Source organism: Alligator mississippiensis, chromosome 6 (genome assembly GCF_030867095.1).
Source record: "Alligator mississippiensis isolate rAllMis1 chromosome 6, rAllMis1, whole genome shotgun sequence".
Classification (NCBI taxonomy): Eukaryota; Metazoa; Chordata; order Crocodylia; family Alligatoridae; genus Alligator; species Alligator mississippiensis.
The window spans coordinates 34,374,113-34,401,527 of NC_081829.1; the positions used below are offsets into that span (position 1 = coordinate 34,374,113).

At 42.3% G+C, this 27,415-nt stretch overlaps 2 protein-coding genes across 10 annotated transcripts in view; one reads left to right on the top strand and one right to left on the bottom strand.

Annotated features, from left to right (window-relative positions):
• Positions 1–27,415, top strand: part of LOC102558169 (heparan-alpha-glucosaminide N-acetyltransferase) — a 361,824-nt gene that overhangs the window by 164,932 nt on the left and 169,477 nt on the right. The window lies entirely within an intron of this gene.
• On the bottom strand, positions 5,235–14,034 carry LOC132251149 (syncytin-A-like). Its single transcript, XM_059729769.1, has 2 exons — positions 13,438–14,034; positions 5,235–7,839 (listed from the first exon to the last, which is right to left on the bottom strand). The coding sequence occupies exon 2, from the start codon at positions 7,229–7,231 to the stop codon at positions 5,747–5,749; it is 1,485 nt and encodes a 494-aa protein (XP_059585752.1). The 5' UTR covers positions 7,232–7,839; positions 13,438–14,034; the 3' UTR covers positions 5,235–5,746.

Sequence of the window (27,415 nt, forward strand, 5' to 3'; positions counted from 1 at the left end):
GGTAAAAATGCAGCTGAACCTAAGTTAGTTTCATTCTACAAATGTATCTATTAATCAATTCTCTGTTCTCCTTTCCTTTGTCTTAATATGATCAAGATTTTTTAAATGACTGTTTCAGATTGTGCGCTTCTCAAAAGCAATGATTCTTTGAGACTCATGGCACTTTTATAATGAAAATATTAAAACAACCAGGAGGTGGGTTTTCTGTTGATTTTGTTTATTGAGGTTGATTTTTTTTTTCTCGAATTCCAATATTGGTTCATCTAGTTACCTTAATTCTTGTTGATTTTATTATTGATTTATTTTTGTATGAGGATAGTACTTAAGCACTGCAGCCATACTCTTCTGCTGTATGAACTTAAACTTTCTCTTAGTACTTCATATTTCCTTGTACTGCTCATCACCCTTTCCTAGTGCTGTTGGAGTCTGATAATTTGAATTTATTTAAAGGGAATACACTTATACCCTGGGTGAATACTTTAATGGTTCTTAGAGAACTGGCACTTCCTAGATGATCAGACAAAGTATTAGGTGGACATATAGATTGTTGTGCTTTTTTCTGCATTTGTTTATACCCTGGTGTCCCTCAAGGATCTTTTTTGAAAGTCTGTCTTCCTGAAACACCTGAAGGATCATGTTGTATCTTCTTTTAATGGAGCAGACCATCTAACAATGGAGGTCCTCTTCTGTAGGTCTTTTGGAAGTTGTCTCCTGTGGCCCCACCTGTTTTTGGCCCCTTGAGTCCAATTTTGAGGGCTCATGTAGTAACTTATAGCCAAAAGCTATATATGGGTTATTCATCCAAGCCAGTGATTCTCATCCTTTTTAGATGCTTTGGAGACTTTTAGATGCTTGGAGACATCCTTGGAGACTTGAGGCACCCCTTTTAAAATGCCAGCTCTTAATTTTCACTATTTTTTTGCCTATAGAAAAATAGAGCATTTTTTCTGTTGCAAAGGATTCAGAAAGACCACAACTATGGATTTCTATTTGAAATGTCTAGGTTTATTTTGTAAATCATGTCTGCAAACCTAACTGTGCTAACATTGTGTGGCACCCTGCAGCACCACTGAAAGGACCTCAGGGCATCCTGTTTGAGAATCACTAGTCTAAGCAAATGGTGTTTCTTCTCATTTTTTCCAAGGTAATAAATATTTAAGTAATTTCTTGTGGAGTTATATTTAATATTTGTGCTTGTGGGTTTGTTACTTGAAGTGAGTTGGGTAGTTGTGGTTTGTCAAACAACTTGCGTAGTATTTTCTGCCCTGTTTGGATCAGTGGGAAGGATTTATTATGTCTGTCTGTCAGTCTCTCTCTCTCCTTTTCTCTCTCCAGCTTCTGTAATAAACATTTGCACTTGACACTGAAATTTGCTTACTATAAATTTTGTTTGCATGGAAATCCATCAAAAACAAATACAAGCAGGTGATAGAGTGTATACTAGACTTTTCTCATTATTCAGAATTAAAATTACTTAAACTTCTATACATTTTTAACTTTGTAAAAAAAAAAAAATTGCCTTTTTTTTAAATCCAATAAATTCTGCCATCCGCAGACAGACTGCATTTATTTCAGACAGGCTCTGGAACATTAACATAGATGACCTTCTTTATACTGTGAAATGTCTGTGTTATTTTATATGGACAATTTGTGCAGTTCGGTACTTGCTTATGGTTTATCTGCTCTGGAGTTAGATCTAAATGAATATTAGACAGACAAGTCCAGAAAAAAAAATGCAGATAAGACTCCTTGAAGAATCAATGGGGAAAAAACACCCTGCTTCCTCCTCTCAAGATTAAGACTAGCATCATAGATGGATGCTAAAATGTGACATGATGTGGCTCCTGGAAAAGGGAGGTGTTATAATCAAGTTGTGAAAAGGCTACCCAAGGTGTATTGGTGAGAAATGACTGGCATTCAAGGAAACACTGACAGGTTTCCCCAGAAACTGGGCAGTGTGTCAAGTTTTACTCATATCTTACTTAATGGTTTAAGCAGGATGCCAAGAGTAGTAAGTCAGATATGGTATATACATGGTCACTTTGTTTTAAATTAATTTATCTGGCTGCTTTGTTCTGTGCACCTATTAGCAGACAAAACTTACTTGGTGAAGAAATTGGTTCTGTGTTATGGCTTACTGCTACCATTCATTGGCTCCTGAAGGGACGCTTTGGGCCTGCTGAGTAACATGGTGGGTAACCAGGGTAGTGCAAGTCAGATATCTACTAGTCTCCAAGCTGGGTGTCAGGGTTGCATCTCAAAGACAAGTAGAGGCACATGCCTACTACTTCAAAGAGGTGCACTCAGGGGACAGAAAAAAGTTCACAAGTCCTAATACTGATTCTCTGCCGGGGAGCGTGCTACTTTTTTCTGTCCCCAGAATGCACCTCTTTGAAGTTGTACTTCCCTGGTTCAGTGATTGGCCTCAGGGGGACCCTGGGTGTCCTCCCCCAGACCCAGGAGGCACTAGTTGTTGAACTGGGGGGAACAGGCGGGTACCCCATGTGCTCCCTGGAGGACCCAGAAGTAGACCAGAAGTGCTTCTGCTCCACTTCCAGGTCTGCTGCCAAGCATGCTGGGGAGTCGTTTCCCCCCCCCCCGTGCTTCTGTGGGATGCTCCATGTGCCCCAGTATTGCAGCATTGATAAACCTGTGCTACCTAGAGGTATGTAGAAAAAACATTTAAAGCTGTGTCTATGTCCAAACCCTCGAATCTCTCCAAATTGATTCAGAGAGTTCCTATTCAATTTGGAGAGATTAAAGTGTCCTCTGATTTGATTTGGATATTCAGCCACCGAATCGGGCTGAAACTCCACCGAATTGAATCAGGGGCTGAAGCTTCATCCAGTCCTACCCTTCTAATATTCTTGTGGATAGAGAATAAAAGACTCCTTGTCTGGCCAAGGGTGTTGGGCTATAACTGGGTTTGTTAGGCTACTTATGCACACCCTCATTATGCCTAACTGGTCAGAATCAATACATGGTTTATGTTATCATTACTAGTAGCTCTACAACTTCTTCCCATACTTTCTGCAAAGAAGCTTTTATTCTAATCAAGTTGAAGTCTATTTCCAGCAGGAACTGTGAGGCAGATTGCTCTGCTGGTTCCTTCACTGCCTTTTCGCTGTGTAATGATGTAAGACATTATTTAATCTAGTGGGGGGACCTATAATCTGTGAAAGTCTCTGAAGTATGAAACCATTATTACCTCCTCCTGCTTCTATTTCACAGCTTTAATAACAAAGCCTAGTGCTTATTTGATAAGCCAAGACAAGGCACTATAGCAAAGTTTCCCCAAATTGAAAAGTAATAACCTACATAGTTTGCTTTTCTGCAGCACCTGTGTCCCAGGTCTATGCAAGTAATTTATGGACATGAATAAAGTTTGCCTCATAACACTCTTAAGAAGGAAGTACTACTGCTTTTAATAAAACAATAACTCCTAAAACCCTTATCTTGGGACTGGGCCCCATTGTGCTGTTTGCACACAGCAAAAAAGAGTTCCGGTTTACAGTCTAAATGGACGAGATAGAGGAAAAAAAAGGTGAAAGGTAGTGTTATTAGCTGCCTTTTACAGATGTGAGCTAAGGTACAGTGAGAATTGTAAATATGGGAAGTTGAGTCACGGAAGGATATAACTGTTCTATGAGGTTTTTTTTAGTTATTTTTTACATGATATTACTGTACATGTTTCTTCTTTGGGTGTCTTTTCTGAGTAAAATTAATCTTATTGACACAACTGAACCACAGATGAGCAATTCTTGAAACTGCCCAAGCAATAAATGGGTAGGTCTTTCTGTCGACGGTGAAATGTAGGTTTAGGAGATAATGTTAAATCACTGAAATACAGCAAAATGTCTGTACTGGTGTGCTCACATCAATACTGTAAACCAAGAAGGGCAGAAAAAAAAGATTGTTTTAATTGACACGTGGACTTTCACACAAGCATTTATTTTGTCTGATATTTAGCTTGTCTATGCCACTCCCAACTATACAATTAGTCTAATAAAAGGTATTACTCACAGAAATCCTTGACTTGCATTTTTTCTGGACCATCAGGGCTACAATATCACCTCAAAATTACCTGTAATATTTTATAGTTGTATCATGTATCCCCCTCAACAGTCTTAAAGTCTGTACAGACATTAATTAATAAGACCTCACAATACCGCTGAGGGTTAGATAGATAAATATTTTTCAGTCTCTCTCTCCATACCAGTACATCTGTGTTGCGATGTCCCAAATGCCTCTTGGCTTAGACTTCTTGGAGAGAAAAGATGTGTAAGATGAAGCAATTATGGAGGAAGAGATGCTTTGAATGCTAAAAATTAGAATTTTTTACATTTTTTCAAACTCCAATAATTGTTCCCTAATATTACACTATTCCAATATTTATTTAAATCCACCCCAAACTTTTTAAAATCAGAACTACTGTCAGAGTCCATCTAATGAAAGGCAGAATCCAGACATAACTATTCAATGTCAGTTTTGAATACCTTTGTGAAAAATATCAGTGTCAGTTTTTGCTACTTAAAAGTGAGGCACATTTAGCCCTTGAAGGATTTTGATGTAGATTGTGATGCAGTTTATAGGCAACACAAGAACCATGTGTGCGAATTGAAGGAAAGTATTTCTGTCAGGAGCATCCAAAGCAGATTGCTATTGAAGGGATCCTGCTATAGTTAAATTTATTTGGCCTTTGATAGAAAACAGTATTTCACACAGAAATATCCAGTTGCTAGTACACAGTAAAAATGACATAATAAAAGTGTCTGGCCTGTGTGTTAATTGCTATGTCTGAATTAACAGAGCTATATTATTTATTGGAACACAGTAATCAAACCAGCTGCTGACTGTTGCACAGGGGAGCCCATTTCAATTAACAGGCACTGACTCCCAAAGGGGTAATATGGTGAAGTGAGCAATAGATGTACAATGATATTCATTGATGATGCTGTGAATGGCAGGATGGCTTGCTCTTTCAATTGCTTGACTGCTTATGAACAAAAGTTGTGTTCTGTTGACGGTTACAGAGAAGGTCCAACACTTCCTTGCATCTCTTTTTGTATAGTTTCCCATCATTTCATGTGATTTTGTTCAGCTCACAGTTAATGGAAGGAAATACATTTCTTTGCTCATGGACGGGAATCCAGTTCAATGAGGCAAAGAACAATTTGAATCACGCTTAGTAGTTGTGGTTACTGTCGTGGAAACACACACAGAGTACTTTTGGGTCAGGTCAGCAGAAGCTTTTATTCAAAAGAAACTACAGCTGTAGGGGGAGTTCCAAAGTGACATGGATTTCCCAAGCACTTGGAAGGGGTCCCCCCCAAGAGCAAAATCAGGAGGCTTATATACTTTTTAACAGTCGCTTACAACTCACGTGATCATATAGTGAAATTGGCATGAAAAGCGGCTATAATATTACTTCATTATTTCTTTGCTGTTATCAGGATGGGAATTATGGGGGAGATAGGGTTAGTTCACAAACCTCCTTCTTGCACCTGGAAATCTACTTTGTACATACTTTTTTTTTTTTTCTACCTTCAAGGCCGCGGTGAGCGAAGCATTTGCAGAAGAGTTACAAAGAACAAACACTTGCCCTTATCTGTTCTACTGTACCGAGCCAGCAATTCTACACAAAGCGGTTATGTCATCTTATAACTAAAATAATCAAAGTTTAAGGCATATATTTTTTCTGATTCCACAGCCCCCCCCTTTGAGACTATTTAGTCTCACTTTAGCCTTAAATTTCCATTCTCATGAGCCCCTCTATTTCATCATGCAGCCTTTCATGTTTTCTTTCAATCTGCTCACACTTTTGTAACACCATTATTCTAGACTCTGCTGTGGGTTTTCTTGCCTTGCTAAAGCTTCCCCTGCTGGCTTTCACGCAGCAGAGGATCAGTTGCATTAAGACATAGAACATTATCAGAACTATCAAGACAAACAATATTCCATACAGGATTTTCTTGCCAAGGGCCCCGAAATCTGGGAGCCAGGAGGTTAGCCAAGACCACATTTCTTCTAGACCCCAGTCAGTATTTTCTGAGGCCACTTGATGTAGGACCCTTAACTGATTTCGGATTTTGCGAATGTCAGTTTCGATTCGCATGTCCTGATTGACATAGACACAACAGGTGGAGTTTACTAAGGCACATACTCCTCCCTGGGATACCAATAGGTAATCTAGGGCTATGCGGTGTTGTATAGTTACTTGTGAGATCTGGGAGATCTCTTTTTGCAGAGCCTGAATTGCATCCGCAGTGGCATTTCCCATAGCTTCCATTGTGGCTGAAATGTTAATTATGGCTAGTTCCAATTCTCTTACTCCAAGCCACGGTATGAAGGTTCTCACAAATCGATGGAACCCTGTGTTTCTGGTAGCTAAGGGGTTAACCGCCCTTTTCATGTGATGGTTGAAATTTTTTACTTGTTCCAGATATATTGCACTATGCATTTCGAAACCAGGGATAACACGTCCAAGAGTGCATGCCCCCACCCAATTCCAGGGCAAGATTTTATGAGCCCTGTTTCCGCAGAGCCAGTAAAGGCCTGGGGCAGAAAGGGTACTCAAATCTCGGCAGTTGTTGTGCCCTATCCGGCACTTTCGATTGATATGCATCGTATAGGACGGTCCACGTTCAGCTGTTATTCTGCTGGACCGAGATATATTACAAGAAGTAAAATTGGAGTGAATGTAAAATTCTGATCTGTTTGCAATGAGAGCAACATGAGGTTCCTTAGAAAAGTTGTAGACCATGAATCCTGTACAATTGAGAGAGGGTACGTTACCCAACAGGATTCCACTGGTGCTACTAGGGCTATAATCTAGAGTAGTTAGGCAATGAGGGTAGTGTCCTACAGGTGTGGCTTTATTATAAGCTCCTGTGTTGTTGGATCTGTAACAGAAAGGCGCCTCTACTCTTGGGGAGATTATCCAGTTAGCAGGGGCGGCCCTCCATTCTTTAGGAGCGGACCGATGGGCAGCTAACGAGTAGTGTCTAACGAAGCCGCCGTTTATTGTTCCCCATTGCTGGAGGGATATTGGTACTCCGATCATTGGGATTCCTTGGTGTAGGTGTGCTGGGCTGTGAGAGCATATCCAGCAGTCACTTTTATTTCCAGCTTGAGCCACCGCATGGGAGATCTGCAAATACAAATTTTTCTCCCACCCCCCTTGGGTGATACTGAGATACCCAAGTGTGATATATAAGGCTATCAGTGCCATTTTTAGATACAGGAGGGACAAAGAATCTAAACAACAAACATAACCAGCACCAGTAAGAAAAAGAACACTACCAGCCAAACCCAGGATGGCAGCCAAAGTCTTTCTTCGTCCTCTGGGCTCAAGTTACCTAAAGGACTGATAATGTCGGCTCTTGGTCTTGATCGAGGTGGTGATCTTCCGAATGGGAGCATTCACTTTCTTCGAGGCCGAAGATGATATCTTCGTTCTTCAACTGATGAATCCGGCTGGGCTGAGGTGTTGGGTGCAGGGGAGAGGTTACTAGCACTTGCACCCTGATGCTCCTCACTTGCCTGAGTGAGGTCCTGAGGGTCTTTGTCCTTGGCCTCAGGGAAAGATCCCAACCTTGGTTGGAATACAGCTGCTTCGGGGTCCAATGGAGGTGATACCTTCTTGCAGTGTGAGGCGTGAGTCCACGTTTGGTGACCTTGGCAACGAACAGCAGAATTAGTGGTTAGAAGTACCTGGAAAGGTCCTTTCCATCTGGGTTGAAGTGCGTTTTTCCGTTGATAGACCTTTACGTAGATCCAATCCCCTGGTTCGAGGTTGTGACAGGGAACATCCGGTGGTTGAGGTAAGGCTTCTTGGACCTGTGAATGAACAGACCTGGCATACTTCATTAATGCCTTGCAATAATTTAGTACAGTTTCATCAGTTAATTGTAGGTCTGTTTGGTGAGGGGCAACAGGTGGTGTAGCTGGCATCCTCATGGGTCGTGCCATGAGTATTTCATAAGGGGTTAGGCCATGTTTTCTGTTAACAGTGTTTCTAATGTGCATAAGAGCAATGGGCAGTGCATCAGGCCATTTGAGGCCTGTTTCAGCACAAATCTTCGAAATGCGCGTTTTTAAATCAGAGTTTTTACGTTCTACAGCACCACTTGACTGTGGATGATAACTACAGTGTAGGTGCTGCTGTATGTTGAGTGCTTGGCAGATGTTTTTTACTATCTGTCCTGTGAAATGGGTGCCACGGTCACTATCTATTGTGAGAGGCAATCCAAATCTAGGGATGAATTCTTTGAGCAATTTCTTTGCTACAGTGATGGAATCAGCACGTACGCATGGGTAGGCTTCCACCCATCCAGAGAACACATCAATAATAACAAGAATGTATTCATAAGAACAGCACTTAGGTAGCTGCACAAAATCAATTTGCAGATTTACAAACGGTCCCCATGGAGGGGGATGGGCTGCGGGTGTCGTTTTTACCCGTTGCCCAATGTTGTGAGCTAAGCAGATGGGACAGGAGCTACAGTACTGTTGTGCCATGGAAGAAAAATTTGGGGCAAACCAATTTCTTTGTACTGTAGCAATCATTCCTCCTTTGCTCGTATGGGCCACAGAGTGGGTTAAACGAGCAAGATGTGGCAAAAGCTCTCTAGGCGCCACCAGGCGGCCGTCCGGGGAGCGCCAGAGAGAGTCGGGGTGCAGTGAACATCCTGCACGCAGCCAGTCATTTATTTCCTTTTTGGGGGCCTGATTTTGAAGAAGGGCCAGACTTGAAAGGCTAGCCAAAGGAGACTGGTCTGCTGAAAAACAAACAAAAACAGAGTTAGGAGCCTGTGGGCCAGAAAGGGCCGCATTTCTGGCAGAACGGTCTGCCAGATCATTTCCTCGTGTGACATCATCAAACGGTTTCTCATGAGCTTTACATTTAACAATAGCAATAGCAAGAGGCAATTGAACAGCTTCTAAGAGCGCTTTTACATAACAACCATGACTGATTGGGGTCCCTGATGAAGTGAGGAACCCTCTTTGTTTCCAGATTTGTCCAAAATCATGAACAACACCAAAAGCATACTTAGAGTCAGTATAAATGGTTGTGGTTTGATTTTTTGCAAGAATGCAAGCACGTGTTAAAGCAATGAGTTCAGCAACTTGAGCAGAACGAGCTTGGGGTAAAGAATAGGCTTCCAAAACAGCATACTGAGTGCATACTGCATATCCCGCAACTAATTTGCCTGCATCATTTCTAAGACAGGAACCATCAACAAACAAAACAAGGTCAGAGTTCGGGATAGGAATGTCCTTAAGGTCAGTTCGAGGGGTTAACAATTGAGTTGTGATAGACAGGCAATCATGAGGCTCACCATCAGAGGCAATAGGCAGAAGTGACGCAGGATTCAGAATTGAACAGCGATTTAAGGTTACATTTGCAGCTGACAGTAGAAGCTTCTCATATTTAGTAAGACGGGAATTGGAAATGTGCTGAGTTTTGCCCTTGAGCAGAAGGGCCATCACAGCATGTGGAACTGCAACGGTTAAAGAGTGTCCCAAAACTAGAGAATCTGCCTTTTCAACCAACAAGGCAGCAGCTGCAACTGAACGGAGGCAAGGAGGAAGTCCCGCAGCTACGGGATCAAGGGCAGAGCTGTAATATGCAATTGGGCGATGCTTTTCACCATGCAGCTGAGTGAGTACTCCTAAAGCGATTCCTTCCCGTTCATGACAAAACAAGGTAAAGGGTTTCTTATAATTAGGAAGTCCAAGAGCAGGAGCAAGAGTGAGGGCTTGCTTAAGGACCACAAATGCTTGTTCGGCTTCAGGAGTCCAAGGGAGGGGTTCCGGGGTGGTATCATGAGTGAATGCTTGCAAGGGTTTTGCGAAAGCAGCATAACCCAGGATCCACTGTCTACAATAACCCGTTGCACCTAAGAATCCCCTCATCTGTTTTCTAGTCATAGGTTTGGGAATGTTGAGGATAGCTTCAACTCTACTAGGGGAAAGGTGTCGTTCTCCTGCTGAGATATCATGCCCTAAATAATGTACCTTAGACTTGCAGAGCTGCAATTTAGATTTTGAGGCCTTGTGGCCTTTCTGAGCTAAAGCTGTGAGGAGTGTCAAAGTATCTTGCTCACAGGCCTCTAAAGTGGGTGAGGCTAACAATAGATCATCAACGTACTGAACAAGGGTGGACCCCCCTTTGAACGTGATAGGATCCAAATCTTTTTTTAGGATCTGGGAAAACAGGGTTGGGGACTCTGTATATCCCTGAGGGAGTCTTGTCCAGGTATATTGAAATCCCTGATAAGTAAATGCAAACAGATACTGGCTATCCTTATGAACGGGGATAGAGAAAAAAGCAGAACAAAGATCCACTACTGTGAAATATGTAGCATCTGAAGGGATACAGGAAAGAATAGTGGCAGGGTTAGGGACCACGGGGAAAGCGGGTAACACAGCGGCATTTACAGCTCGAAGATCTTGCACAAAGCGATACGTATCTTTACCAGGTTTTTTGACAGGTAGGATAGGTGTGTTGCAAGGGGAGCGTATTGGGACAATAATCCCTTGCTCAAGGAGTGAGGAAACGACAGGCTTGATCCCTTCCTCAGCTTCCTTTGAGATGGGGTACTGTGGGACACGAGGAAGTGGCTTGGCAGGGTTCAGGATGATACGCACTGGTTCAGCACTCAGCATGTGCCCCACTTCATTCGCATGGGTGGACCACAGCTGTGGAGGTACTCGTGCCAACAGTTCCTCTTGCAAGAAGGAAGTGTCAGAATCAGAGTACTCCTGGGTTAGCAAAGCCACAAGCTCGGTTTCCCTCTGTTCCGGTACCTCAAGGTAAACACCATCTGGGCTACAATAAATCACGCATCCCAGTTTACACAGCAAATCCTTACCAAGAAGGTTGACAGGTGCACAGGGGCTAAGAAGAAAGGCATGATTTTCAGACAAAGGGCCAATAGAGATGGAGACGGGTTCAGAGACGGGATGTGGGATAGGTTGTCCGCCTATACTGACAGCATTTACAGTTTCAGGAGAATAAGGTAGAAAAGGAAACTCAGCAGCCTTTAGCGTGGAGCGGGACGCTCCGGTGTCGACAAGACAGGAGACAGGTTTACCAGAAATAAGGCATTCAACAAACGGACCAGATTGGTCAGTAGCAAGCAAAGGAGCAATGATGTCACTGTCCCTCAGGCTGTCCTATTCAACACTGGGAAAATTGACAGGAAGTGGAGGTGGGGGCTGGGGTCTGGGTCCTTGGCCGGGGCGGTTGGGGCATTCTGATTTCCAATGTCCTTCTTGCTTGCAATAATGACATTGGTTCCCATAGCCTGGGTTTTGTGGGCTCAAGGATCTATCTCTTCCCCTGAATCTACCCGGGCCTCCCCTTCCCCGTCCTCGTCCCCTTCCTCTACCTGGACCCTGCAACTGAGAAATCTGCAAGGCCATTAACTTAAACTCAGCATTGTCTTTAGACCGTTCCAATTTGTTATGAAAATGGTTAGCCGCAGCAAGGACTTCAGTCAAATCTTTAGTTTCCCAGCCAATAATTACTGTTTGAATTTTCTCAGCAATTTTAGGGTTAAGTCCCTGGACGAATGCTGCCACTATTGCTTGTTTAGCATTTCCGACTGGGTTATCCATTCCTGAGTATCGTTCAAATGCCTGTTTGAGGCGTTCTAAATAGTCACTGGGGTGTTCATTTTTGTTTTGTTTACAGGTATTTATTTTGGTCCAGTCTGCCTTTTTTGGGCAAATTGTGAGAACTGCCTGAACCAAAGCATTTCTCTTGTCAATAAAGTCTTGGCCAATCCCTGGGTTTTGATCTGGCCAAGTACAGGCAGCGTACAGACGTAGCATAGTCTCCTTGGGCAAAATGGATCGCATGAGCTGATTAATGTCAGCCCATGTTGGATTATAACAATTTATAACAGTCTGCAATTCTTCCTGAAATTTTTCTGGGTCTTCCCTGATTTTTGGGAACTTTTGAGTTAAATTGTAGAGATCACCTGGAGTCCAGGGTGCATGCACAGTTACTATATTTTGTCCATCGGTGCCAATGCCTGGCATTTGTCTTAGGGGGTAAACTTGTGCAGTTCGGGATCTCAGATTGATGGGAGATCTTTCCATGCCTATTCCCATTCTTCTAAATAAACCTGTGGTGGGTTGTGACCCAGGAGTAAATTGCCACACTGGTGATGATTGAGTGGCAGATATGGTGGATGAGTCCGGACTATTAAGCTCCGTGGATGGATTTACTGAAGGAGCTTCAGCTAATGGGTCACTAGCCTGGGCTGCAGCCTGATGTTGAACCGGTTGTTGCTGATGTGGGAGTCCCAGGAGAGCGGGGTTCGAACAAAGGTCAAGGATATCCTCTGCTGGCTCCGGTGGTGGGGGCGCCCCGGGCAATGCTGGATACATTGGAGCGGTGGCCAGCGTGTAATTTGGGGGAGCAGCCAATTTCTCCCGAACAGCTTTTAACTGCTGTTTTAATTTTTCTTGAGAGTCTTTTAGGCTCCTAGTTTGAGATTCTGTCCGCCTTTTGGACATTTCATCATACCAATAAAAGAACGCGTCCCACTGGTTTTGTGGTGTTTTGGATCCACGGGACTCTAACGCCCCTCTCAAGTGCACTATTTTATCCTGATCAAATGTTCCTTCCTGTGGAAAATGTTTCACAGGATCATCCCTAGTATACCAGTTCCACTTATCCAGGTACTTGCAAGTCTCGGGAGAATAGTGTGTGTACATAAAGTACGCCGGAGTCCCCTTAGGGGGGACAGGAACCTGTTTAGACTGACTTGTTCCCATTTTCAGTCACACAGGGAGACGTAGGAGAGGCTTATTTAGGATGTCCGGGCCGCTCAGTGCCTTGCCCCGCAGTTTTTCACTGCCCAGACAAAAGGCTTCTGACCCGACACCGGCTCATAAAATGGAAACGGGGAGGGAAACACTAGAGGGATCCTTTCACTCCTGCTTTCGGCAGAAGCTACTGGGACGAGGGGTTTGGAAAAGACAAAATCACTCAGACGCCCTGTCCACTGGGTCACGAGGTTCCAGTTGGGTCCCCTTGCTTTCAAAACTGCCCTGTCAGGCAGAATTGGGGCGGCTGAACCCAACCGTAGTCTCAGTCCTGGTCAGTGGCTCATATTTCTAAATACACACACACATGCACATTTATTCAGTCAGCCAGACCTCCTACCCCACACCGCCTTAGTTAATTAACTACAAGCCCGATGTGCTGTTGGATGAAGGTGCCTCAAACAGTTTCTCCCTAAAACGTACGTTACCAGACACAAAATGGGATCCTTTACCAGACAGAAAATTTTAGCTGGCAGTAAGGTTCAGACTGACCTGTTTTAACAAGGTTCAGATCCAGTTACCACGGCCAAGTTGGGAGCCTACAGGCAGTCCTCCTCCGAAACCCCAATAGAGATTTTGAATTAGGTCTCTTACCTCTCAAGTTTGGCGCCTCAGGGTTCGGGGGGGGGGTAGCCTGCGGTCCTCCTTCCTCAGCCTGTGTTCTGGATCCGAGTCACGGCACCAGGAATTGTCGTGGAAACACACACAGAGTACTTTTGGGTCAGGTCAGCAGAAGCTTTTATTCAAAAGAAACTACAGCTGTAGGGGGAGTTCCAAAGTGACATGGATTTTCCAAGCACTTGGAAGGGGTCCCCCCCCAAGAGCAAAATCAGGAGGCTTATATACTTTTTAACAGTCGCTTACAACTCACGTGATCATATAGTGAAATTAGCATGAAAAGCGGCTATAATATTACTTCATTATTTCTTTGCTGTTATCAGGATGGGAATTATGGGGGAGATAGGGTTAGTTCACAAACCTCCTTCTTGCACCTGGAAATCTACTTTGTACATACTTTTTTTTTTTTTTCTACCTTCAAGGCCGCGGTGAGCGAAGCATTTGCAGAAGAGTTACAAAGAACAAACACTTGCCCTTATCTGTTCTACTGTACCGAGCCAGCAATTCTACACAAAGCGGTTATGTCATCTTATAACTAAAATAATCAAAGTTTAAGGCATATATTTTTTCTGATTCCACATTACAGATGTGGAGTACATTCTATTCTTTCTCATTGGTATAAGAAAATGCAGTGCATGAAAGGAACAATATTAATACAAAATCAGTGATGAAACAACCAACTGAAGGCACTGATTCTCTTAATGCCTTACATGTGCTAGTGTCTCTGCTTGTGAAAATAGTTCTGTTTCATCCTGTTCTTAGGTGGTGTGTGGCAGGTTAGCTCTGCTAATTGACAGTACCTGAGGATCTGGCTCATTGTCATTATTGGGGATAGTTGTATGATGGTTTGCAGGAACAGGCCCTAAATAAACCTGGTTTCTGTAGTTTGGGTTTCTAGCATCTGTCCTTAAAAACACTGTAATAATCATTATTTCTTTCAACACCAAAGACTACACTCAGGACAGAACTGTGCAAATAACTGGTATTATATTTTTTGCAGTTTCCAAGATGATGATTATATCAGAGCAGTCCAAAATGGAGTATCAGAATTGTCAACAAATTGAGGAACTATTGATTTGATATGATTTGATATGAAACTTGAATTTGTTCTGAAGGATTTCTAACCATATTTAAAAAAAATCCATAGCCATTTAGAAATGAAGGACTAGATTTATGAGGGGACTTAGGCATCATTCATATAATAGGAGAGGAGAGGGCTGATTGGGGTATCTGATGGGAGTATAAGACTTTCAGGTTCAAATCCCCTTTCCATTTGATTCAGAACAGGTACCCAGACATGGGCCACCTGTGAGTCAGGTGACTGCCATAACCACTGTAGCATGTACTGAGGTTGGTCTTCAGTGGTTGTCCAGTTATGATCAACAGAGCTAAAAGATAAGCTTCTTCAGTGTGAGTGAAAGGAGCGAGGGCCAGATATTCAGAAGTGTAAGTACCTGAAGGTATAGAAAGGTACCTAAATATGTATTTTTAAAAATGCCCCTAATTTCCTAGTTGGGAGTGGTTGAAACCTCTGTAAAGCGTGTGCTGAAGGAGATGCATAGCATAGTGAACTACAAAAATGTTAGCTATTGAAGTTTATTTTCATAAAATACTAATTGAAACATTGTTTTAAATCTTTGCGTGATCTACTATTTGCACTGGATTTATGGATTTAAGCCAGTTGAGGATCTGGGCCTCAGTTTAGATTATAGACATGTTCTTGCTAATAAATACACCTAATAATCTAATCCCTACTAAATTTATAGGTATTTATAAATGTGTGTTAATTACAGTAAACTCTTTCCTAATCATGCAACTAGCAATGTTCATACTAAACAATGTTTCTAGCATTAATACATATTAATTCTGGAGGAGATAGTAATGCTGTAATGTACATGATTTTCAAAATTTGAAATTATAAATGTTGGGAATCCTGGGCTGTTCCCTCCATCCTCGCCTCCCGGAAGCCAAGCCCGATATGTAAACAGATCCCCAAAGCATCTGATTTTTTTGGCCATCTCTACTCACTAATCTCTATATCATGGGGCATATTAATTTCTTAATAACCAAAAAAAGCAATATATATTTTTTTTGAAATAAGAGAAAGACTTAAGGAAGCTATCTTATGCCCATTTTAACTATTATAATGAAGTTAGGGTTAATATGATAGTATCTAAATCCCATCACACATTTGCCACCATCAATTGGAGCTTAGAAAAATGGATGCCAAAACCTGCTGCCTCAAAATCCAGTTGTTCCTGGTAACATTTACTTTTGTGTTGTCAAAGTTACTTTATAGGCCGCCTCTTGTGTTCCTTGGTTCTTGATCTGATCCTTAATGAAACTCTGAACTTCATAGAACTGGAAATTTCTGTGTGAGCTTCGTTGTTTTACCCATAGACCTTAGCACCTTAAACTTTGGGACAGTAGAAATATGGATCTCAGCTTTGTAACTCCATCCCTTTCTGCCTTTTTTTTTTATACATCTGACAGCATCTCTTCCTCTTTTTTACTCTCCATTTTGCATTTATATCTCCTTTTTTTTTTTTTTCTTTTTCTACAGTTTAAACTCTATCCTCTCCATCCTTCCTTCATAAACTACAATGGTGGCTCAGTTTTGATTGTCTGTACATACAATAAGGTATCCATTTTTTTCCCCTGGCCATTTCCTAATTATCTTCAGTTAAGCAGATTTGGAATTTTTCAATGAATTATTTTTCATGAGAGAACTGATTTTTTTTTAAACTAAAACTTTAAGAACATTTTGATTTATATATATATTTGATTTATATATACAACCTTATTTTAGGAAAGGAATATCTGATCAAACACACACACAGAGATTCACTCTAGAATAACTAATAGGCTGGGCTCTCACCTTAGGTTTTGTTCGAGTGACTGAGACTAGGGAATTAAATCTGGTTTGCCTATATCCAAGGAGATTACCCTAATCATCAGGTTATTGACTATTCTTGGGTGGGTCTTTCTCTATGAAAAACTTGGAAAGGTCTTTGTTTCATCCCAGTGTAGCATACAGACATTTCCATAGGATGGAAAACATTGTTTATTAAGCAGTTTTATGAACACAAATGCTTAATGATGATGATAGTACAAGGGAGAAACATAATCAAGTCAAATCATTTATCATTTTCTAGTTTCTAATACCTCATCTTTCACCCAGATGCATATGGAAACCTAGTGCTGTTGGTATATGGGAGTAGTACGTTCATGTTGAGACTGTCAGCTAAGCAGGCAGATGAAGCTAACCACAATTTTCGAGTGTTACTCGCTTGTAATTCTTTAAGCAGACAAAGTACAAATAGTTTATCAGCATGGTATCTGACTACCTGACAAACTATTGCATACAGATTGCAATATCAGATGATATTTTTGGTTTTCTCCCCCCTTTCTCTGCACATGTTGTTTCCTTTGTGATTTTTTTTCTCTTGAGCATTTATTCTCAGTTCAGATGAGCAGTAGGGCTATATGGAAATTTTCAGCAGAATATTTTTTGTTTGCTCACAAAAAAACAGATTTTTCAAAACCAAGACTTTTTCATGGGGATTAATTTAAATAAAAGTTTCTCATGTTTATGGTAGAATTTGTTATCAAAACTGCAGAAAACCAAACTCTATCTTTTGCCTTCTTACCGTAGAATAGCATAGCCTAGTCCTAGGACACTTGCCTAGGATTTGCCGAGTGGAAGAAGCGGAGCAGGGAGGGGGGAGTTCAACAGACTTTTCTACCTGATTTTTGGAGCAAGGTCTTGAACCTGTGTTCAGGGGTAGATCTGGGGAAGAGATGCAGTGATGCAGCTGCCTCTCCCTTTGATTCCTGGTCCAAAGTTTAAAACCAATTGCCTGGCAGTGGTAGCAGCACTTCTATTCAGGCAGCAGCGAGGGATTCTATTGGCTTCATGGCTTATTATAATTTACTTGATTTCTTCTAAGCTCTTCATTCCACAGGTGTTAACAACCCACTTTTCTTTTTAATGGTCTTTAACAGGTCCACTGTTCAAGCTATCCTTTCTTCTGCAATTCTGCTGTCTGTTAACTGCTCCTGGTAATGTAGCTTCCATTTCACAGCCCTGCAGACTGTTTTTAACTCTAGCCAAAAACCTTAACTCAAGTGATCAGTAGCTCAGGTGTGGAAATAACTTTCAGTAAAGCACCAAATGCATTGGCAAGGTTCTCAAGAACACTAGATTTTGTTTTATGAATCTGAAAGAGTCATACATTTAACTAATAATGACTACGGAGCTAATGAAACAAAATCTTTTGACTATTTTTGCCTAGTTTATTATGTTTATATATAATACATAGCAAATTAATGCACATGTCAGTAAATATTTTTGCTTCAATCTTAAATTGAATAATATACCTCTAGGCCCCTAGTTTATCAGCAAAACTTCTAGTTTCTTTTTAACTGGAGAAAAATGTGTTTTGTGTTGCATGTGATGATGCACCATACCATCTGCTTTCCAAAATCTTAGATCCAGCATACCTGCCTCTACCATGTTCCCAAACGTAAGGATATGGCTAATACAGAGTGGGTGTGGGGATCTTTCAGTTTGGTTTCAAATATTATGATAGGTCTGTTAGAAAAAAAAATCCAGTCTTTAAACATTCTACTCAGCTCTGCTCTGCTGAGAAGTGATAATGTGGAAGAGGAATGCCAAAACATGTTACATGTTGTTCTGAAGACAGTAAGACTCTTACTTTCACAGAGAGCTTAGAATGCCATTCAGCAATGGGTCAAGTGCTAAAAGTCAGGTCTACTGTTCCTATAAATCTTGTCTTTACTGTATTAGTGATCTTGTTACTGATTACCTCCACTATCTGTGTAGGTAACTCAGATTACAGAGAGACAGCTTTTCAGATAAGCTGGCACCAGCCTACTGGAAAATTTGAAGATCTTGGTCCCTACCTTATGTAAGTCACAAGTAATTTAACCGATTATGGAATTGTACTCAGTTTTCACTGATGAATGGAATTAGGCCTTTTTAATTTGATATGATGATCTGCGAGTGATCAGTGTAGTTTAAAGGCATTTTGTAGATACTTACATTTAACTGTGTTGTGTAGTAGGCTAAAGATTGCATTTTGAATTAATGGAGATTCTTCAAAGCCCTTATTTTTGTTCTCAGTTACAATATGTTGTAAAAATCAAGTTTTGTGGCTCTGTTTCTTTGGTCTTTTTGGCCCATTTCCTGGGCATATATTGTGTCTGGTTAGACCTTCCTAGAGACAGAACCACATGGTCCTCTTGTCCTAGAGTCCCAGTTTCTCAAACACCCCCTTCTTTTCCCCCCAGAGCTCCAGCTTTGTGGGCCTTCTAATTTACCTCTCCAGGAATATATAGTTGATAGTTGAACAGTGATAGTTGAAGCATACAATGTAAACTGAAACAATTATTCTTCAGTTTAAAATGGACAAAAGATAGACGTCTTCTAGACAATGTACAAAAGACCTATTCATCCTTCTCTAATTGATTCCCAAATAATAAAGAGGTAAGCCAGAGTCATCTAATGTGTCAAATCCATCTCTCTAAAGTAGATGTTGGGAATCTTTGTTTTATGCAGTTGTGAGGTATGGTTTGTGGGGTGACTTGTCATCAAACTCTTCCCTTTGAGGATGCATATTGGGTACCACACAATATTAGCACTGGTAGGTGTTCAAACACCTGTGCAAGATTGACAAGTAAAACCTAGAGATTTTAAATAGGAATCCATAGTATTAGAAACATTCTGACTTGTTGTGGTCTTTCTGAGCTAGTTACAGGCAAAGAATTATTCTATTTTTCCATAGTTAAAAAAACAAGTGAATGTTAAGATCTGGCATTTTCCAAACAGTGCCATGACTCTAGAAAGGTTGAGAATCGCTCAGGTAGGCTAATTTTCTTGGTCTGTGTAATGACTTGTGGCTTCACAGTGGTGAGTGTAACAGGGGGCCTTCTCGGGACCAGTTCACCATTGGCCTGTCCACCTGTTCCTGGGCTAACCACAGACCTTACTAGTCTGCCATGACTTGTTGTTTCATAATTGGTTCCAATTAGGCAGGAGCCTACCCATTCTTCCCCCAATGCCAGGAGGTGCTATCTGTGGCTCTGATCCTCCCCTACACTGCAGCCCAAGCCTCTCAAATGGCATCCACCAGTGGTTTGCACTGGGTCTTTCATAAACCATATGCACAAACAGACACACACATACTGCACACTGGGATCTTCCACCCCTTGGGGCTCAGGTGACCACAGCCCTGCTTGGACCTAGGGTCTTACACCCCCACACCATCCCCTCAATGGGGCTCTCCACACTGCCCCTTCACTGGGGTCTGCTGCCTCATCCAGCTCGGGTGGTCCTCTGCCCTGGGGTATTACACCCTGTGAGGCTCAGGTAGCCATAGCTATGCCTGGCCCCCTCTGAGGGTCCCTGCAGCCACAGGACTCATGAAGAGCCTAGGCACTGCTCCAGGTTCCTCTGCCAACCTGGACCCTGCCTCAGGACTCCCATGAGCCTGGGCTCCCCCTGAACCGGTTGAATCCACCCGAGATGTGGGAACTGGGGTTACGGCGCCCAGACCCGCCTTTCACTGGGGTAGCAACTGGCCTGGTATTTCATGGGGACTGCCGTGCCACTAGGAGCTGCACCAGACCACCCGCTCCCAGCAGGGTGCAGTTTTAGGTCATGCCCAGGACCAAGAGCTTCCTGCTCCTACCTGCAGATGTTTCATTCAGCATTTCAGCCAGGTAATGTTTCTGCCTGCCAACAGCAAACTGTTCTGTTTATATAGGCGGCCATGGTTCTAAAATGGCCACTACAATCAAACACCTGCTGGCTGCTTGACACAACCCTTGAAGTGGCAGGCACCAATAGTGCCCTGCCACAGTGATGAGATTAGACTAGCCTGGGAGAGAATGCCGCACAGTTGACATGACTGGTAACTTTATTAGTCTAACAGTAACAGAAACTGAAACTGAAAGTGTGCACCTAAGGAGGTACATAGTATAGCAACATTTAAATAAACTGTACCATATGTAATAGCTAATGCACAATACATCACAGTTTGACTACCTTCTTTGTCCATAGAAGGTTTCTACAGTGTTAGTTCTATCTTGCCTCTTGTATGTTTAATTGCAAGATGGAGAGAAAAAGATATAAGAAAAGGCTAATCTACAAATCACCCTTATGGTTTGATAACAATAGACTTCATAATATGAATTTTGAATTCTTAATTTGTATATAATTCATTCTTCCAAATCGTCACATCAATCAAGGGTAGCCATAAGTTAAGCTGGAGGTGGAAGTGGCAAATTAATGGATAGTGATGATAAAAGAAAAAGCATTCTGAGGGTGTATGCTTGCTGTTTGGCAATCCAACAATGTTTGGAAATCTAAATAGATAAAGTTCAGCACATTTTGTCAAATGCACTACAAGCCTTAGGGCTGGCAATACTTGTGGGAAGGCACAACTCATAATATCAGATCATGGGACCTGTGAAGCAAACATGATATATACATCTTAGAAGGTTAATCCTTGCTAAGTGAAGTCAAATCAGAAGTATATTGTATTTCTGCATCTATAGCCTGCATCTTGACTGATGTTCTCTTCTGGTTGCTTGATAAGGTGCTTGCAATATTAACTTGGATAAGGACAGATAATCTTACTCATTTTAGATTGATCATAAGCTTTGACTTCGATTGTAAATTCCTTGGTCAGGGACCGTCTTTTTGTTCTGTGTGTGTATAACACATGGTATGGTGGAATCTTGGCTAATAACCAGGATGTTAGACACTATAATCAAAACAAATAATCTTAATAAAAATGCTTTCAGCTAATCTATAGATATTCATGGATTGTTTTAAATCAATAAGTAAAGCCCCTGGTGGGGGAAAACACCTGGTGATGGGAATTAATTAGTTGTATCTAAGCAAGTTTTGATTTAAAAAATGATACTTGTTTCTCTTAGAGACCTAGTTTTGTCCATTAAAGGCTTTGTTTTGTTTCAAAGGATTAAGCATCCACCCATCTCAGCTCTTGTACATCACTCAACCCATCAATAAAATAAAATTCCTTGAGGGACTGTAATCCTTTAACTACCAAAATGTTAGTAAATTTAGGAACACAGGGAATTACTGCTTGGCTTTTATAGGATGAAGAATAGTTTGTAGTGCCCATTTTCCCCTTTATGTTCACCTTCTGTATTGTTTACTGCTGTGTTTTCCCAGAGCACTTAATGTGATAAATTTCGTAGGCTCTTTTTTTTTTTTTGTTAAGAAGAGCTAAGCTTTAATTATGAGTCAGTTAAAAGCAAGCTTCTTTGGCAATACAGATGTGTTTGAGTGAGTTTAAATATAAAATGTAGCCAGGAACAACATGTAGGAGGTTTAAGAGCATCTTTATCAAGGGGTAATTCAATTTGAACTATTCCTTATCAGACTTTGCTTGATTGTATCCCTGTATTTTTTTTTAAACCTTGCAATCAATCAAATCAGTGGGTTCAAAACCTGACTGAAGTATAATTGAGTTGGAATAATCAAAATAGTAACATGATGGTGGAACAGAGCATTAACCCTTTGGAGACTCCAGAGTAAATGGACCAAATTCCCCACTTGTGAAATCAGTCATGCCAGTCCAGATTTGGGGTAAAATGCTATCAAATCAATGGGTATTTTATATTCCCATTGATTACAGCTGTAATCATAGGAATCCCATTGACATAGTGGGAGCGCATGGGTGAGCGCTCACTGGCCCATAGGTCGTATTTTGCCTACCCCTGGTCAGAGTGCTGGGTTCTTGCAACATTTTCTTTCATGTGGGCATTGGGCTTATTCCTGCTGTTCTGAAATCTATGACATGTACTTATACATGTTAGTAACCAGTTCACGGTCTTGCACTTAAATGCCATTGAATTAAGAAGCATCTCTTTTATTGCCCTATCGATATACATACCTCTGAAATTTTTTACACCTCAGATGACCTGGATCTGAATAAACATACCAAATTCACCTTCGTTAGATGGCTAGGATACTGGCACCTGCTTTGACATGAGGAAAGCCTGACTTTTGGTGCCAGTAGACTGTTGCAAAATAGAAATAAAACTCGTACTTAATTCCAGAAATACACAGCCCTCTGTCTAGGCATGAAAAGTTATTAAAGTAAAATGAGAAATAGACATAATACAGTGATAACGATGGCAGCATTTCATGGCAGTGCCCTCTTTTGAGCTGAGAGCACATGACAAACTTAAACAGTATTTATATATGAAGCTGGTTGAGGTATAAAATTCACTGGAAATATGTCGTTGTGCTACCTGTGGCTCCAATTAAATTGGTATTTAAAAATATAGTAGGTCTAAGTACAGACTGTCAAAAAGTCTGAGGCCTGGTTGGGGTGTGTGGGATAGCGTTGGGTGTGTGGGGCTATGGAGTGGGGTGGGGCTTGTGAGGCAGCATGGGGGCATGTGTCAGGTGTGGGTAGGTTGGTTGTGTGTGTGCTGGGGGCACCCCCCTTGCCTGCTCTTCAGGATGTGGTTCAGCCCAGCCCAGCCCAGGCTGGGGGGGGGACGGGGGACGGGACAGGCAAGGGATCAGTGCTGCCTGCCTGGCTCCAGTGAGCTGCAAAGGGCAGGAAAACAATTGCCACCTCCAGCAACAACACAAGCCCCTGCGAGAAGGGAGGGAGGACAGGGGGCCGAGTCTGGCATCACCATCTCTCTTAGTCTCTGTCCCACACCTGCATGGCGGGGCTGCAGCTGAGCCTGTGCAGGCTCCTGCTGCTGTCACTTCTAAGATTGCTGGTGATGCCAGACTTTGCTCCCTGTCCCTCCACTCCCCTCTCATAGGAGTTTCTGTTCCTGTCAGTGGCAGTAGCTGCTTTCCTACCCTTTCCTGAGTTGCTGGAGGCTGGGGGAGCCCAGAAGTTCCCTAGGCAGTGGCAGGAGCAGGAGCCTTGCTCAGAAGCTGTACCTGCTGGCGGGGGAGGCTGGGAGCACAGCATGCTCTGCCTTGGGCAGGACTCAGCCCCAAGCAGAGTGCAGCAGGAGCAGCCGTGGGCGGGGCCAGATGCAATTAATTGGTGGGTGACTGCCTGTGGGTTGGATCCACTCAGCTGGTGGGGCAGATGTGGCCCATGGGTTGTATTTTGCCTACCCCTGGTCCAGACCCTGACAGAGTGCTGGGTTCTTGCAGCATTTTCTTTCATGTGGGCATTGGGCTTATTCTTGCTGTCCTGAAATCTATGACAAAGCTCAAATAGAATGACTATCCATTTCTCATCTGAAAACGTTAATTCTTGCCATACCATTTTTGAGGGGACATCTTTAGAGAGAACACTATAAACTGACTTGTGTGTCCAGAGGGCCCAAATATAGGTAATTCAACGAAGCAAGCCATCAATGTCAGTATAGGTAAAATATTTTAGTAGCTAAAGCAGGTTGGAGATTCAGCTTTTATGCTCTGTCTCCTAATATTTTTCTCCAAATCACCAGTATTCAGATGGCATAAAAGTACTATGCTTGTTGATGGAATAGCTCAAAGATGAATCTTATAAAAGCATTGTAGTATCTTGGATTTTTACATGAAGTTTGTATATTTTTGGGGTTACATTTTTATGATTTCACTTAGATTAATTATTCTGATTACTCTTTGCAATTAGCTGAGGAGTAATGGCTTTTCCTTAATGGATGTTTTCTTCATATCCAAATTTAACCCTCTTCCCTGAATATATTTTTTTCAACAAAATGGATTGTAGTATTAAAAAGAAAAGAATTAAAATAAAAAAAAAAAAGGATTACATGCCACTGCATCTCAGAAATCTTCCAGACAATGAATGCGTGTATGGCTGATATTATGTATCTAGTAGCTCTATCTGTATAGAAAAGTGTAAGCTGTGTCAACATTTTAGTAAGGAATGGGTGTATAGATGCCTTTTAACATATGCTATATACACTACATATACAAGTGAAAGGACATAAGAATACAGGATGGAAAGGATAATTAGCTCCCTTAGTTCTTTTGCCACTAAAAACCTCCTATAATTCCTTCCTTAATTCACTTGCTACTAAGAGCAAGAAATAATCCTTATTTTAATAAGAGCAGCAATTAGATATATCTGTTTAGGCTTTGATGTTCACATTTTACAAAAGTATGTAGAGCAGCGAATGAGGTACATGTTCCACATCTTTGCTGCTTATGTTTCAAGTTAATTGGACCCTTGCACATTGGCTTGAACTTGGGTGGATGAATCTTTTTAATGAGAGAGAACTATAGATTTTAAACAAAATCTTTAATTTAGCAAAATATTGTGAAATATTACAGAAAAAAAGATGTGGATTTTTGGGACTGAAAGATTATTTTTGTCACACACGTACCTTTTTTATGCTGAATGTGAATGTTCCATTTCAACTGTTCAGTCTCCCTGATAAAACTGTCCTCATGATATACCCAGTTTCTTGCTAACTCTTCTACAATTGAACACGGATATGGTATAATAGAGATTAGGCCTGTGCAAAGCTTTGGTTTGCAATTCGATCTGGAGAAGATTCGGTCTGATTTGGAGGCTGAATCGAATCACTAGATGCATAAAACTTTCCAAATTGATTCAGAAAAGATTGAGAGATTTGGAGGTGGTGTTTCGAGGGAAACAGAAACTTAGAAGAGGAAAGGGGACCAGGGGGGAAAGGACTGACATTTCGAGCTCTCCAGTGAGTGTGATCTCTCTCTGAGTCCCCTTCCAAACACAGTGTTTGGGGGAGGGACATAGAAACAGCATAAAAGCCTCTGTCTGAAGGCTTTCTGTGCCTTTTGTGAGCTATTTCTACCTGAGTGAGCAACACCATCTGAAAGGTACTGGACTGGCTTGACTTCCTAGTCGGTCGCCTGCTCCTTTTTGCTCTTAGAAAGGATTGGAAAGGATTTATCTTAGTTTATCTCTTAGAATCCCTGTACTTTACTTATCCTTATCCAATTCATTTTTTTCAATTTATATCTGTTCTCTTTTTTTCTCCAGTACTTTTTAAAAAGAAAGCTCAGTGTTTTCCCTGGCAGTGTGATCCATTACTATGCAGGGAAACACTCATTATACATACTCACACACATCATAGAAGAAGTAGTCAGATGTTCATAGATGAAGAGGAGATGCATATAGTTATTAGTTATTAATATTATTAGTTACTTATTATATAGTTATTAGTTAGTTTACATACAGACTAAAGACAACACAGAAGAAGTAGTCAGATAGAGATTCAGATTGAGATTAACACACACAATGCAGAAGTTAGTGTCCTAGAAGAAGATATATTATTATTTTAGGTACACAACACCGAGCAGTACGGTAAAGAAACACAACACAGAAGAAGAAGCCACACATTCACATTCCTAATTCATATCACATCACAGAAGACACCATATATATAGTTACTAATAATCCATAATCATCATAGCAGAGATCCACTACACACAACACAGTAAGCAAAATACAACACAGAAGAAGTCTCTGTCTCATACACGCATGCACGCACACAAACTTTCCAGCACAAGAAAGATTAATATGAAGTGTGCTGGAAAGGCAGGTGCCAGGTCTTCTGGCAAGGGAGGGAAAGGGGCTAGAGGGGGTAGGGGGAGTACTACAGCTGCAAGTTTCTGCCTCCTCCCCCCCCCCCAAACCAAACATAGACGCAGCCATGAGGCTTCTGCTGCCAGTGTAAGCAAGGAGATGGGAGGAGTACCCGATGTCCCTGAACCTGCATCACCTCCCCTAACTCCAGAAATAGGCTCCAGCAGCAGAATGACCATTTCTTCCACCCCAATTCCATCTCCTAGCATGAGCCTCCCACTGCCAGAGGAGAAGCTGGAGCTGGAACCAGGGGACCTGAACGCCCTAGTTTAAAGCAATTCTGGGGACCGAGGAGGAATTGGAGTTTGTGCTCCCCCCCTACCCCCGCCCCCCCCGTCAAAGTTCCCCTAGACCCAGGTCTCCTTCTCTGAAAAGCACCTTGGAGGAGGTTGAGTTTGAGGTTGTGGAGGCTTAGGCAAGTGGCTCAGCTGAGTCAGCTCCTCCTGCTATTGTGCCCCAGATTGCTGAGGAAGGGGATAAGTCAGGATCCCTACCCTCAACCTCAAAGTGGGGGAGTAGTGTAGTATGGGATCATTTTGAGGTGGCAGATGATCCCAGGTTTGCTATCTGCCAGCACTGCCGAAGACCAATCAGCCAGGGCAAGGGGGTGAAACACTTCACCACCATGGTGATGCTGCTGCATCTCAGGAGGCAGCACCCCCTTGCCCTTCTTCCTGCTCAGGCTGGCACCAGTGGGAGCATGCCAAAAGGGAAGTCCCTCACTTGCTTCAAAGCCCCTGTATCCCCAGTGCAGAGGCAGGTCACCCTGGACCAGTGGGGGAAAGCTGCAGACAAAGAGGGAGCATTCCCAAAGTGAGTGAGATCACCCAGAACATTGGGGAAATGCTTGCTCTGGATAGCTAATCCTTCTCCTTAGTTGAGCAGCCAGGGTTCAGGCAGCTCGTGGCCCCATCTTGCCAAGTGCCCGCATGCACCACCTTTAGCAGGATGGTGGTACCCTCCCTGTAAGAGGCATGCAGGGAGTACTTGAGGGAGGAGCTGCGCAAGGCAGGGCCACAGGTAGTCTTGAACTTCACCTTGGACATCTGGAGCAGCAGAGGTGAAGATCATGCCTACCTCTTTCTCACAGGGCACTGGTGCCATCAGTCAGGTCATCAGTGGACTCTCCTTCAAGCCGTGATGCTGAATGAGTCCCACACAGCAACAGAGACATGGGGCCATGAACCACATGGTACAGGGGTACGTTGGGCAAGGCAAGTGCACCCATGGGTTCATGGTCACCAACAATGGGGCCAATATGGTCAAGGCTATCCATGACACCACCTTTCTTGGCTTCTGCTGTGTGGCGCACAGTCTGCACCTCATAGTCAGGGATGCCTTGG